This window comes from Lagenorhynchus albirostris, chromosome 4 (assembly GCF_949774975.1).
Source record: "Lagenorhynchus albirostris chromosome 4, mLagAlb1.1, whole genome shotgun sequence".
NCBI classification, from domain to species: Eukaryota; Metazoa; Chordata; class Mammalia; order Artiodactyla; family Delphinidae; genus Lagenorhynchus; species Lagenorhynchus albirostris.
Window position 1 is genome coordinate 7,378,937 of NC_083098.1, and position 13,469 is coordinate 7,392,405.

The 13,469-nt window shown below is 42.1% G+C and overlaps 1 protein-coding gene across 1 annotated transcript; it reads left to right on the plus strand.

Moving 5' to 3' along the window:
• Nucleotides 1-1,212: 1,212 nt before the first annotated feature.
• On the plus strand, nt 1,213-1,550 carry SMIM31 (small integral membrane protein 31). Its single transcript, XM_060147486.1, has 2 exons — nt 1,213-1,337; nt 1,472-1,550. The coding sequence occupies exons 1-2, from the start codon at nt 1,213-1,215 to the stop codon at nt 1,548-1,550; spliced, it is 204 nt and encodes a 67-aa protein (XP_060003469.1).
• Nucleotides 1,551-13,469: the final 11,919 nt, after the last annotated feature.

Here is a 13,469-nt window from a genome sequence, read left to right on the forward strand (position 1 = left end):
GCTAATTACATCTCACCTGTGTCCTACTCCTGCAGCTCTCTCCTCACATCACCTCACTTCACCGTCGTGGGCCAAGCATGGGTTGGAAAAGCATTTCCAGACACGAGGCAGAAAGTAAGGAAGATAGAGCTTTATTAGAGAGAAGGGTCCCTACAAGAAGAGCGGGCTGACTTCCTGGTAGCCAGGGAACGTTGACAATGAGCATGGGTTGCTTGTCTGTTTTTATAGGGAACCTGCAAGTCATCTGCTGACTGGGCAAAGTAGGTATACTTTCGGTGTGCTGAGCGGGAGAAAAATGGGGCCGATACCCTTCCTTATGTGGGATAGGAAAGGGACAGGGCACGCTGCTTGGGAGGGCTCTGGGACATTGCAATGGTCACATTGTGACAGAGTGATAGGAGTGCTGTAAGTCTTTGTTCTGGCAGTATTGGCCCTTTGAGTTTATCTTGCTCTTTCTCCTTGGAACACACCACAGTCACCACACAGATTAACATAATGCCAAGCTCAAAAGGCACGTGTTGAATGAATTACTCCTTTCTCTCTGGGTTGACTTTGCCTCTCTCCTCTACTGAAAACTGGGGTTCCTTTAGTGCCAAGCTTAAGGTCCAGATTTCTCCCTGAAGCCTTTCCTAATTGTTAACACATTTATCTAATTGTTAACACATTTATTGTTTCCTAATTGTTAACACATTTATCTTTATTTGGGTTGAGTTTGATCCAGCTACTCTGAAGACTATGGTTTCTTCACTAAAAATTGCTTCAATTGTAGATTTATCACCTGGTTGGCAAACGCTGGGTAACTTCAGGCACAAGAACACTACTCTGAACCTGGGTGTGGTCAGTGAGATAGAAACCAACATTATTTTTTCCTTCATGATATGAAATATACTCTATCTTTACTCCCAGGGTTTTGTCCAAAAAACTCATAAAACATAAATTGACTCTGCCATTCAGACTCCCATGTTCTCCTCCAGTCTACACAGCAAAGTCTAAGTTCAATTACACCAATACTGATGTCAAATTTCAAAAAATGAGAGCACCCTCCATTTCTGCTAGTGCCAAGTGTATTGTTCCAGGTGCACAGAAGTATCTTTAAAAAGTCTTAGTAAATCTCATTCTACAATAAGTAATTACTCAAGAAGTTCTCCTGGACCAGAGTATACTAAGCCAGTGTTTGCTTTCCATTGCAGGCGAAGAAGTTTGTGGTCTTTCATGGAGCTTCCGTTTACCAACCTGGAAATGGCATTCATTTTATTGGCTTTTGTTATCTTTTCCTTCTTTACTCTGGCTTCCATCTACACGAACCCGGATGAGAGGAATGAAGGTAAACAGAGAGAGCTCTTCATAATAGTCCCCGTTTCCTTTCCCCACCCAATCATCTTTCTCTATGGTTTGGTTTGGTTTAGTTTCTATTCTGTATGTGAGAATGAGTTTGTTGTGGGGTGTGATGTGTGTGTGTATGAGAGAGGAGAGAGAGAGAGAGAGAGAGAAAGAGAGTTTTATTAAATAGCCTGAAATATCTACTGTGGCATTTTACCATTATTTATTAAGAAAGGTTTGGAAATGGAAACGATTATTCACATGACTTTTAATCCCAGAATTTTGCACACCATCCTCCCATCCCTGCCCCTCATCCCTGTCCCCCATCAGAAACTTAAAATGTGCAAAAAGCACAATATCTTTCAAAGTCGTTAAAGGTAATTTTCACAGGCTAAATGCAAATTCACAAGAAACAAATTCCATTATCGTATACATATATGGTGTGTGTGGGTGTGCGTTTTTGTTCAACTACAAATGGGAAGGAAAAGAATTAAAGGGTTTTTCCTAATGAGCTCTTGACAAAGCCCAAACTTTCAAAAAAAATGTAGAAGCGTTTAAAAAACTCAACACCACATGTTTGCTCATTGCCAATAATGACAATTATTAGCAATAATATGTAATTTAAATAGTTCTTCACTGTAGTTCAGGTCCTACCAAATTTCACACAAAATTAATGGTGACTGACCATTTTTGAGGGCAAAAATTTTATATATATATATGGCATATGCCAAGGAAATAATATATATTTGTAGAGAATAAGATAAAATCATAAAAAGAAAACTGTGTTTCCTAAAATTGTGATACCTCTCCATCAATTTTTGGCTGTGAAAGAAGTGCTCTCTGTAAAAGACAATATTATTCTCTGTCTTATAAACATACTGCACTTACAGAAGTAGAAAACAAGAAGCCACAGTAAATAGACATTCCAATTCATGCCGACATGAAGATTGGGAAGCATAACTGGAGTCCACAAGGTCTTTTTCATGCTCCATATTGTTTTAGTTTAAAATGGGTTTGGCTGAAAGAAAGAGTAAGACCAAAACTGCAGTTACTTTAACTAGATAATAATGTCTTTCTCTCACACATAAAGGAAGCCTGGGGGTAGTAAGTTCCCGCCTGACACGACTCCCTGGTGTCCTGGACCCAGCCCACACTGTCCTGGTTCCCTCCCATCTCCTGTGGCGGCTCCCATGTCCAGCTGGCCCATCTTCCACTATCATCTATGCAGGCCAGTCAGCAAGAAGAAGCAAGAGGCACACCTCCGTCTTTTAAGAGCGCTCCCAGAATCTGCACTTACCACTTCCCTTTGGCCAGAACTTAGTCCATGGACATACCCAAAGGAAAGCTGGGAAATGTAATAGCTATTCTGGAAGGCATGTGCGGAGCAAAAACTTGGGGTTTTGCTCCTAAAGGAAGAGGGGTACAACCAGCAGTGTCTGCCAGACACGTAGACTCCTAACCATGCATTCACTACGGGGCTGGTAGTCATTAAATCGGGGAATATTTGAGCTAGAAGGAATGTTAAGAGAGCATCCAATTTACTGATGCTTAACCAGAAATGAATATCAGAAAGGCACCTCATGCTTGGGGCCCATCACAAACCCAGCAAATACGCATTTCTGGGTGTCCCACCTGGCCACGTGTCTTTAAACAAGACCCCCTACCCCCCATTTTTCTAGCTTTCTTCTCTGGTTAAGAAGCATTGACCAACTATTCATATTTCAGATGTGACGACAGAGACCCACAAATGTTTAGTGAGTTTCTCAGGTGCTCAGTTAATTAGCAGAAGAGCCAAAACTAGAGCACAGACTCCCAGTTCCAAGTTCCTGCCCCCTCTCTACACCCCCGTGACTCCCCAGTTATAACCCATGGACACGGAGAGCCAGAAGATGGGGCCAGTCATAGAAATTTACCTTTCCTTTACACTTCTGTATTCCGTTTTTCACAAGTTCCTTTTTCTTCAGCTCTACTCCTCCTATATCTGAGGTTTACTTTCCAAGCTACAGCAATTCCTCCATTTGAATACTGTTAACTAACAGAACTAGAACCAGCTGCCCAAGAATTCTCATCGAAGAACAGCCTTGCTTCCCTTCGTGACCACCAGGTCGGTGCCAAGCACAATTTTGCATGAAAGTACAAAATGTATACACTTTCCTAAACGTGATAAGACCCAGGAGTAAAATCTACCTTCATTAAAATTGCAGGACTATTTTAATATCCTTTCTGGCACAAGCAGAGAATTGCAGAAGCCACAAAAATAAACGTAAGAGAGGCAGATTTAATTCCACGTGTTTATTTAAAATCTAATAGACTCAGCTATGGGTAATGGAGAATCTAAATCTGAATGGGACTCAGCTCCTATGTCAGGGAGCTAGCTGATAGTCTCGTGGAGGATTCAATTGTATAACCAGAGCAGACCCAGTGAATGGGCTACCAGAGTTTTTAACTAAGGAGGATGGGGTCAGAACGGAAGCTCTTCCTCAGGGGTACTGCGGTGGGCTTCACGGAAGAGGTGGCCACCCTGATGCAGGTGATATTGACAGAGTAGGGTGGGTGGGGTGCATTCCAACTAAGAAAACAGCTTAAGGAAAATTACCTGACCGAAAAAAATTAAATGTATGAGATGAAAAATCAACTATAGTTTGGAATGGACCTTAAGTCCAACAAGGAATTGAACAGAACTGATCATTGGCGAGAATCTTCTCAAGTCCTTCAGAGGTCAAAAGACGAACAAAGCATTTTAACAGGGAGGCTCTTAAACTTAAGAGATGGGTGCCTCTGACCTCAGCCTCCCACGTGAGAGCAAAGGCTCTCGAGCTCTAACTTGCACATAAGACACCTAGAGATTTTATGAAAAAGTAGACTACTGTTCAGTACGTCTGGGTGGGACCTGAGATTCTGCATTTCTAACAAGCTTCCAGGTGACGACCATGGTCTAGAAGACTAGCCCAGCCACAGATGTGACAGTTGCAGGCCCCAGGGGGCCAAGCTCATCTGTGTGCAGCAGGGGAAGCGGGAGCTTGGCTACATGGTTGGGCGTCCATGTTCCGTCCCGTAAGCAAGGCCCTACAGGGCACAGGGCAGACCCAGAGCTGGAGGGCAGGGCCTCAGCCTCCAGCGCAGTCTTGCCTCAGGTCCTAACGTGTCAGGAGTGGGTGGATTAAGGTTTAAGAAAATGTTTTATAGTTTAGAAGAGTTGAAAGTCATTGAGAGTTATTCTTAGTTTTTTAGGAAAAAAATTGTATTTAATTAGATTAATTAATTAATCATTTTAAACTGAAGTATAGATTTACAATGTTGTGTTAGTTTTAGGTGTACAGCACAGTGATTCATATATATATATTCTTCTTCAGATTCTCTTCCATTATAGGTTATTATAAAATATTGAGTACAGTTCCCTGTGCTACACAGTAGGTCCTTATTGGTTATGAGAGTCTTGAAAAATCAGAATATTTTAGTATTGCAAGGTTTCTGCAGCTCTTAATAGTTTGTAAATCCACTATCTCATTTGTAATTAACATTCTCAATTCTCTTACTCTGTGCCTTTTTATAAGGGAACAGTTAAGACAACTTTCTTCGTTAAAAGAGGGTATAAGGTATGACAAAGCCCTGAGATATTTCAGAAAATTGTATTTATTGAGAAACTGACCAAGAACCCACATTTTCCCCTGTTACTGTAAGAAGTCTCCAGAGAAAGATTTTCAATGACTGTCAGTTCAGTTCTTCTCACTGGAAGAAGTCCGGCCATTTTGATCCCTAACTGAATTTACATAGATCATCTACCTTTGACCTTTCAGAGGTACTTAAGAACATTGCTTCTGCTCTGGACCATATGATCTATTTTAAAATTTAAAGTTGAAACATAACATATAGTGCTTGTTTGCAAATATGAGTCCAAATTAGAACAGAAATCAGTCACCGCAGTAAAACATGTAGCCCAACAGAAATCTTGACGGCAGGAAGCTTCACCTACCACCAGCGTGATCAAAAGCATGATCCCATGTGGACTTTCTTTTATTTATTTATTTATTTGGCTGTGCTGGGTCTTTGTTGCTGCACGCGGGCTTTCTCTAGTTGCGGCGAGCAGGGGCTGCTCTTCATTGCAGTGCGCGGGCTTCTCATTGTGGTGGCTTCTCTTGTTGCAGAGCACGGGCTCTAGGCGTATAGGCTTCAGTAGTTGTGGCACATGGGCTTAGTTGCTCCGCGGCATGTGGGATCTTCCCAAACGAGGGCTCAAACCCATGTCCCCTGCATTGGCAGGTGGATTCTTAACCACTGCGCCACCAGGGAAGCCCCCCTGTGGACTTTCTAATCACACCAACAGGTTCTAGAATTACATGAGCACCCAGAATTAGTGATCCCAGGATCGTCTTTCTCTCCTTTGAGAGTCATAGGTGCTTACATCAGTGCCGTCTTGTCTATCTTCAAATTAATAAAATATTTGTAACTTGATCATTACAGAATTAACTTAGATGGTGCCTCTCCAAAGAAGTTCTAAGAATCCACTCAACTTGAAAAAAATAATGGTTGTCTCATCTCATAAATGTTACATAATGAAGTAGGGCTGCTTTTTCCCAGCCCAGGACACTGTTTCCTGGAAGACCTGTCTCCCTGTCAGCATAAAAACAATGATGATAGAAATGTTTATTAGGTGTCTCCCATGTAAAAGACAAGATGTCAAGCACTTTAGATGTATTATTGTGTTTAATCTTAAAATAACCTTATGAGAGATGTAATAATAACTTCACTGTTTACAAGTGAGGACGTTGGAGCTCTAACCTTGACCTCAGGCCACTCAGCTAGCGAGTGAAGATCCCAAGTGAGGCTCTAGTTCACAGAATCCAGAACCTTGTGCACTTTGTCTCCAGATTCCCTTGAAAAAGTTATTTGCTCTTTTAAAAATGCATACACCTCTCCTTTTTCCTACAAAGAATTTAAATTGGCTAAAAATATATAACAAGATAAAACTAAATTTCCAATAAGTAGATAAAGAAATCCAGGCACAGGGAAAAATAAAAGTAGGAAAAATGGAAAGTGGGTAGTCTTGGTGAGGAGAAGGCTAGCATCTCGTTTCAGCAAAGAGTACAAACTGTGTTATTAAGATTCCTGCGTTCATGTCCTGGCTCAGCCATTGGTGACTGTGGGATTTAGGGAAAATTACACAAATTCCCAAAGCCTTCATTTTTCATGGACTAGGTATAGTAATGACACCTGCCTCATAGAGTTGAAGTGAGAATTACATGAACTAAAGCACGAAAATGCAGAGGGGTGGCTGCTGTTGGAGATTTGTTGCGAAGTCTTCAACACTAGGAATTTAATAGAACAACGAGGTTCATCCTAAACTAAAGGAAAATATTGACTGCAGAACCCAGAAAATGTTTACTCAGTCAGTCCACACACTGAGTCAACATATTTGTTTTAAATATCCAGCAATACAACATATCCAATACCAATCAACTACAAGATGACATCACATGGAAAAGATAAAAACCTGATGTCAGGGAACGGTAAGGACTCCATTAACAAATGAACATTTAATAGAGTTAGACTGCCCACCAAATGTAGAAGAGGATACACAGAAACTTCAAAAAGGAATAAAGTGAACATTAAAAGACTGAGATGTCTCAGAAAATTGAAGAAGTCTTGAATATTTCTTGCAGATGGTATCTTCCATAAAATCGTGCTATGAAAATCACAAGTAAAGTGTGTTGTATGAAGCTATGGCTTCAAATCAATGCCTCATCCATTCTTTGTGCTAAAATTAGCTTACAGCTGCAATTATAAATTGCCTTTTATTAAATAAGTGATTCAGCAAATTTATTTTTATTATTTTAAATGTGATTTTCAAGGTAAATGTCCATTCAAATTACTTTTTCTGTCTTCTATTAAATTTTGCCCTGAAAGGAGATCCACGTTAAATGATCACTTTCAGTATTAATTACTCTCAGATTAAAAAGAAGTTTCCTGTTACAGAATTATGCACTCAGCAGCGTTAAACACCATCAATTATCACCCAAGAAATTAGTTGGATTCACGCTCTACCCATCTGTAGGAAGTGGGTGAGAAATTTGGTCCTGTGCTTTCTTTAAAGCCAATCCAGAGGAGAAAACTGACAATGTTGAAGTTTACCTGAGCTCTTAGGTAGGAAATTCCCCAAGCTTGTTTTCCAAAATCCCCTCACTCTTGTGTTCCAGGAAATGGCTGACCGCAAAGACCAACCTTTCCCATACTATGTCAGAAAGACTCACTGGCCATTCTTTCTCGTGACCCCCAGAGACTCTTGAGGACCCCGTTGTTTACCTATGGCAGGGACAAACACGGACCTTTCCCCTTTTACCTGCACATGCTGGCAAAGACAGACAGCTCCTTGTTCTTTGTCTCACGGATGGCTTAGCTGAGATTAGAACTGTTTGTCCCTCCTGAAATCAACTAGACACAGAGATAAACTTTTCCTGCACAGCTAACTGATGGAGACTTCCCTTGATGAGAGAACAATGCATAGGGTAAAGCATCCCACCTGGGGCGTCTCCACTCCTCCCTGTGAAGCTAAGGAGAAACCAGCTGCTGAGGCTCCATGATCTCAGATCTGGGGCACTCTCCCTATCGCAATAGACTGAGTAAAATCAGTATCATTGCTTTCTCCGTTATTGTCTGTGTCAACGCACAATCTTCTTCCTTATAGGATAATCTGATATGTATATGATAAAAATAGAATACTATAGTTGCTAGTTGGAATACAACTATTTCTGGTATGGAAGAAAGAAACAAGAGCTCTCTAGTAAAGAATCTCATGAGCGACTCTACCTCGGTGATTTTGAACTTTTCTTTTTTTTTTTTTTTTTTTGCGGTACGCGGGCCTCTCACTGTTGTGGCCTCTCCCGTTGCGGAGCACAGGCTTCGGACGCGCAGGCTCAGCGGCCATGGCTCACGGGCCCAGCCGCTCCGCGGCATGTGGGATCTTCCCGGACCGGGGGACGAACCCGTGTCCCCTGCATCGGCAGGCGGACTCCCAACCACTGCGCCACCAGGGAAGCCCGGTTTTGAGCTTTTTTGGCTGAAATCCACTTCCAGATTCCCTACGCACCCACTTACCCACATGGGCAAAAGTGAAAGTTTCATAAAAATATACTTAGCCTCACTACAGGCAATATATTTTAATACCTTGTATTCTATTCTATTTTTCTTTTTTTTAATGCTGATGGCAATCCACCTAATAGACTATGTGACCTATTAAATTCCAATTAAGTTCTATCATATTCCATTAAATTCTAATCATTTCTCAATTCTAAATTCAGGCAATAGCATCAAGTTTAGCAGGGAAGACCATTTTCACAAGCTACATGTCAATCTCCCAGGCAGAAACCTTCGCTCACTTACCATTGCCTAGAGCATACAGTAAAAATTCCCAAGGCTCTCCGTATTCTTCCAAGTGGGAGGTTTCCACTTACCTACTAATAATGTCCTCCTCCTTCTCTTCTGCCGGAATCTTATTCTTCAAGCCTAAATTCCTTTCCTTTCTTCTGTTTTCACTGTAACCCCAAATGAGCTCTCTTCCTGGGGAATTTCATAGCACATCGTTTATGTATCATTCATATAGCGCTTATCTTTATCACCTTGTATCTCCCTAGCCTGGCCCTGAGAACTGTTCCCCAGTCCCTGGATCACGTGGCCAAGCAAGATGAATCCGCTCTCGTGTATATGTGAGGCAGGCTTTGCCCTGCAGGGAGTAATGCCACATGCCCATCCTTTCCCCTTCTGTGACACCCAGCATAAGTAGATTAAAACTCAGAGCTAGTTCTGATTCTCTGTGGAGAGATTTCAGTGTCTAAAAGGTGAAAACCATTAAACCAAGCCTGTGGTGCCTGGAAAAATTCATTATGTTTGCGTGTATAGGAAACGGAAGTACAAAATAATGAGAGAGATTTCCGTAATTTGTTTCTGAAATTGGTTGGCTATTCAGAAAAAGTATATTTATTTCATGTTATTTACAAAAGGACACTACTAGGCATGGAATGAGAATAAAAAATCAACCAATCTCCAGTCTTGCCCTTAAACTTTAGAGACTTCCAGGAGAGATGAAATAGGTAGAGAAAAGTAAAAAATAGTAATTCTTGTTCACATCAAAATAAAATTCTTTATTTCTATATGGATTTTTTATAGAAAAAAAAATAAGATCGTAAACCACCAAAAGCATGTTTTAAAGAGAGTAAGAAAAGCCACTTTGTGTGTCCCTTGGAATATTGGCTCCATAAGGCAGAGGTTGGGTCTGTCTTAGTCACTGCTTCATTCCAGCACTTACAACACTGCCTGGGACATAGGTGGTTCTCAATAATTCATGACGGAATGAATTAATAAATACCTACAGCTGATTTCTTTAGACAGGCTCAACTTGAGTACCAAATATTATTAGCATAATACATCATCTTTCTGACTCATTCTCTAGCTTTTCCTACTGCTACTACTGATAGCTCATATTATTTTATGTCTAGTCATCATTTAATCCTCATATTAAACTTATGAAGTAGCTATTTCTATGGTACTCTATCTAAAATCCCCACAGAATACCCCTTGGAAGGTTGTTTGTAAGCAGGGTCCTGTCCCGTGAACGGGTGAATCCACAGAGCTGCCATGATGAAGCTGGTTTGTGTACAGAGACAGCCTCTGAAATATTTATAAACCTCCTTCTTGAGAACTCAGTGATAACGCAGCACAGATGACCTCAGAAAACACAACTCAATAGAGAGAGGCTCTCCGAGCGCTTGATGTACGTTGGATCACCCTTCTATAATGTTCAGGTTGGATATATCCATGAATGGAAAATACATTTTAACCTCAGTCAAATAAAACATAACTAGGAGGGGTATGTCTGCTGGACAGAAGAAATTATTAATGCACGCCAAAGTCAGGTATGAAGCGTTTGTGGATTTCCACGTTGTGTATCACCCAGACAACTGCTTCCTTTTATCTCCTTGAATTACGAAGCATCATTTTCCACCCATTTTATCACCCCTTAGTTTTCAAATTGAACACTGTGAAGCTGGGGCATAAGTTTAGAAGAGCTAAGTGTGACGACCTCCTTATACCTTTAGAGAAGAGCACGGTGTGATGCAGCTATTTCCTGCCCGGATTATATTGTCCACCTGCACCAGGCCCTGTCTTTGAAAGCTGTCCGCTCTAATGACCAATAGGAAGTGATAAAATGTAAGTGACCCCTCAGGGAATGTTAAGGATATCCTGGGTAGGTAATGATCCTTCATCAAAGGTGTGTCCAGCCTCCTGACAAACAGGGGCTTCCAACCCCCCCGACTACTCCCTCCCCATGCCAGACCCTGTGGGAGCTGCCAGGTGAGAGCCTTGGTGACTCCACCCGTGATACAGGGAGCTTGAGAGAGAGAAATTGAGCCCAAGGCTGGTGAGCCATACTCCTCATTAAGAAAGATTTTAAATTATGTTGAAACCCTTTAGTAAGATTCAAAAACTTTGTTAAGAATTCCTTCAGCTATTTCAGTTGCTGTTATCCAGCTGTGTCAACGTGAGCTAAAAGCCCTATGATGGATCCTTCCCACCCTTACATCCAAAGAGACTGGATGGAGGGTCAGTAGAAAACAATGGTTAGAATCTACGTGTTAGAGAGGGATGGATGGACTCCTGTCCCTGCTACTCGCTCACAGTGTGACTTGAGCAAACTGCATAAATGCATCAAGGCTCACTTCATCTATATAATAGTAATCGCCCACACAAGGCTGCTGTGAAAATTAAAATATGATGAAACATTTCAAACAAGCACTACCTCTTTATTTTAAGAATGAAATCGTAGCTGCTGCTTCCATTATTTTATTATTATGCTGGTGTTGTCCTGACTGTTGTTTGGTTTGTGTCTGTAATCTGCTGTCTGCAGGGTGAACCTGTTCGTGACTCTGTAACTACCAGCCTGCTGCAGTTAGGGAGACCGCTATCTGCTAGGTTGATGCTTTGCTGTTGTTAATAGAATACTCTTTTGGCATTTCTCCTATACATGCTGTCTATTTGCTCCACAGAAGCAGAATTATGTTGAAGTAAGACACTTTTCTATAGTGACTTATAAGCTATTCTGATTTTGTTCTCATTGTGGTTTTTTGTTTTGGAGATCTGTAGCAGACATGACCTTTCTTTTTTTTTTTTGCGGTACGCGGGCCTCTCACTTCTGTGGCCTCTCCCGCTGCAGAGCACAGGCTCCGGACACGCAGGCTCAGCGGCCACGGCTCACGGGCCCAGCCGCTCCGTGGCGCGTGGGATCTTCCCGGACCGGGGCACGAACCCGCGTCCCCTGCATTGGCAGGTGGACTCTCAACCACTGCGCCACCAGGGAAGCCCCCCAGTACATTTTTGAATTCTAGAATTTAGGTGGCTGCGTCTGTAGAGGAACATTGAATAGATCAAAACAGCGTTCACAAAGAGCAGTGGTTACAGCCCAGTCACGGCTCCAGCCCAGTCAACTCTTACCCAGCCTCTAAAGGCCTCCATAGTTACTCCCCTGGACAGCTGGACCCGTGTATGTCACTGTTGATCAGACACCTCGCTGCCCTGACCACAAGCTTTTCAGATACTCATGAGGCAAAATTCCTGCACATTGCAGTGAACACATAATCTTTTCGTACTGATCTGATGCTAAGAAACTCCTCTTTCTTTTTCATTTCATCCCACTTTGGCCATAGCATGCCGTCTCACAGAGAGCCCCATGCACCTAGATGTAGCAAAGGCAAAATTTTAGATGCTGATAGAATTTGCCAGTAGAGCTCTGAAGGGCAGACTATGGCACCCTTGTTATCCGTCGTTAACTTAGATGTGGCAGTTTATAGACAAGGAATAGCTGAAGAAATCTTACAAGGTACTCATGTCCACATGCATTTCCAGTGCAGTGAGATGGACACTCAATAAATGCTTGTTTTAAAAAATACCAAGAACATTTAAGGCATCAGAAAACTGTCATGGAATTAGCCTACACAGACTTTTGAGAGGAGGTGGATTTGGGGCTGTTTCTTGGGGGAAGAAAAAACATATGGAAAATCATAAAGAGAGAATTCAGGAAATGTGTTTAAGCAGGGTGGTAAAGGCAGCACCATTTAAGCGGTAGAGGCAAAAAGATAGATGTGGAAATTCACAAGCAGTAAACAGCCTGACTTTGCCTGAGCAGGTAGGCTACACCAGAGGTAGCTCTGAAGCTGCCCCAAAGCTAGAGGTAACATGACAAAGACAACTTTGGTTCTACAGCTATACCATAAATGAGCACCAGGCTTCTGTCACGTGGCATGAGCTATAAGTGCAGAGTGTAAAGAGAGGAAACAATTCAGTCATTTTAAGCAGAGAAGGTAAGAAATCAAATTGGACAAGGATGTTTGTTGAAGCCCTGTTTACAGTGGTGAAAATGGAAACAAGCCAGACATCCACCAATATGGAAGTGACAAGTCATAGCAGGGGCACACAGGGGGATTACTATGCAGTGGCTGGGAAACCTCCACGTGCACTGTCGCTGAAAAGCCCACAATGCAGTAAGTGGAGCAGAACACTGCTGAACGGGATGAGATCTGGTTCGTGCTTTTAGGTTTACATAGGTATTTGTGTGTGTGTTTATAAGTATATATATATATATATATATATATATGTTTATCTGTATGTATATACAGATGAATCAGTCTATTGACCGTATTGACAAGGACAGGAACACACAGAAAGTGGCAAGAGTGGGTAACTCTGGACGGAGGAATTGGGAGGAGGGGCTTTACACCCTTCTGAACTGATTGACTGTTAACGATTTTCCTCCTAGCATGTTCTAAATGCTTTCACAGTTCAGTACGCAAACATCTAGAGCTGTTTGGAGTTTACAAAGTACTCTCACATTTTTCACCGGACTCGCATAAACCTGTCACATTGGGTAGGGAGGCAGGAAGAGCCCTGTGTCCTTCCTTATGTAGGAAATGGAGACACGTGACTTCCTGAAGTTACACAGCCAGCCATATGGCGGCAGACCGTATGCCCTGACACAAGTGCAGTGACCTGTACACTCCCAGGTAAGCAGAAGTCTCCACCCAGAAAGCCCTGTGAACTGATGGTCACGCAGATAGGATCTCTGGCTCTCAGGCAGAAGATCCTTTCACTGTAATCCCCTGTAA

Coding starts and splice junctions, on each gene's coding strand:
- SMIM31 (XM_060147486.1), top strand. CDS start 1,213: ATGGAGCTTCCGTTTACCAACCTGGAAATGGCATTCATTTTATTGGCT. Junction 1,338..1,471: donor AATGAAGGTAAACAGAGAGA/GCTCTTCATAAT, acceptor ATGAGAGAGGAG/AGAGAGAGAGAGAGAGAGAA.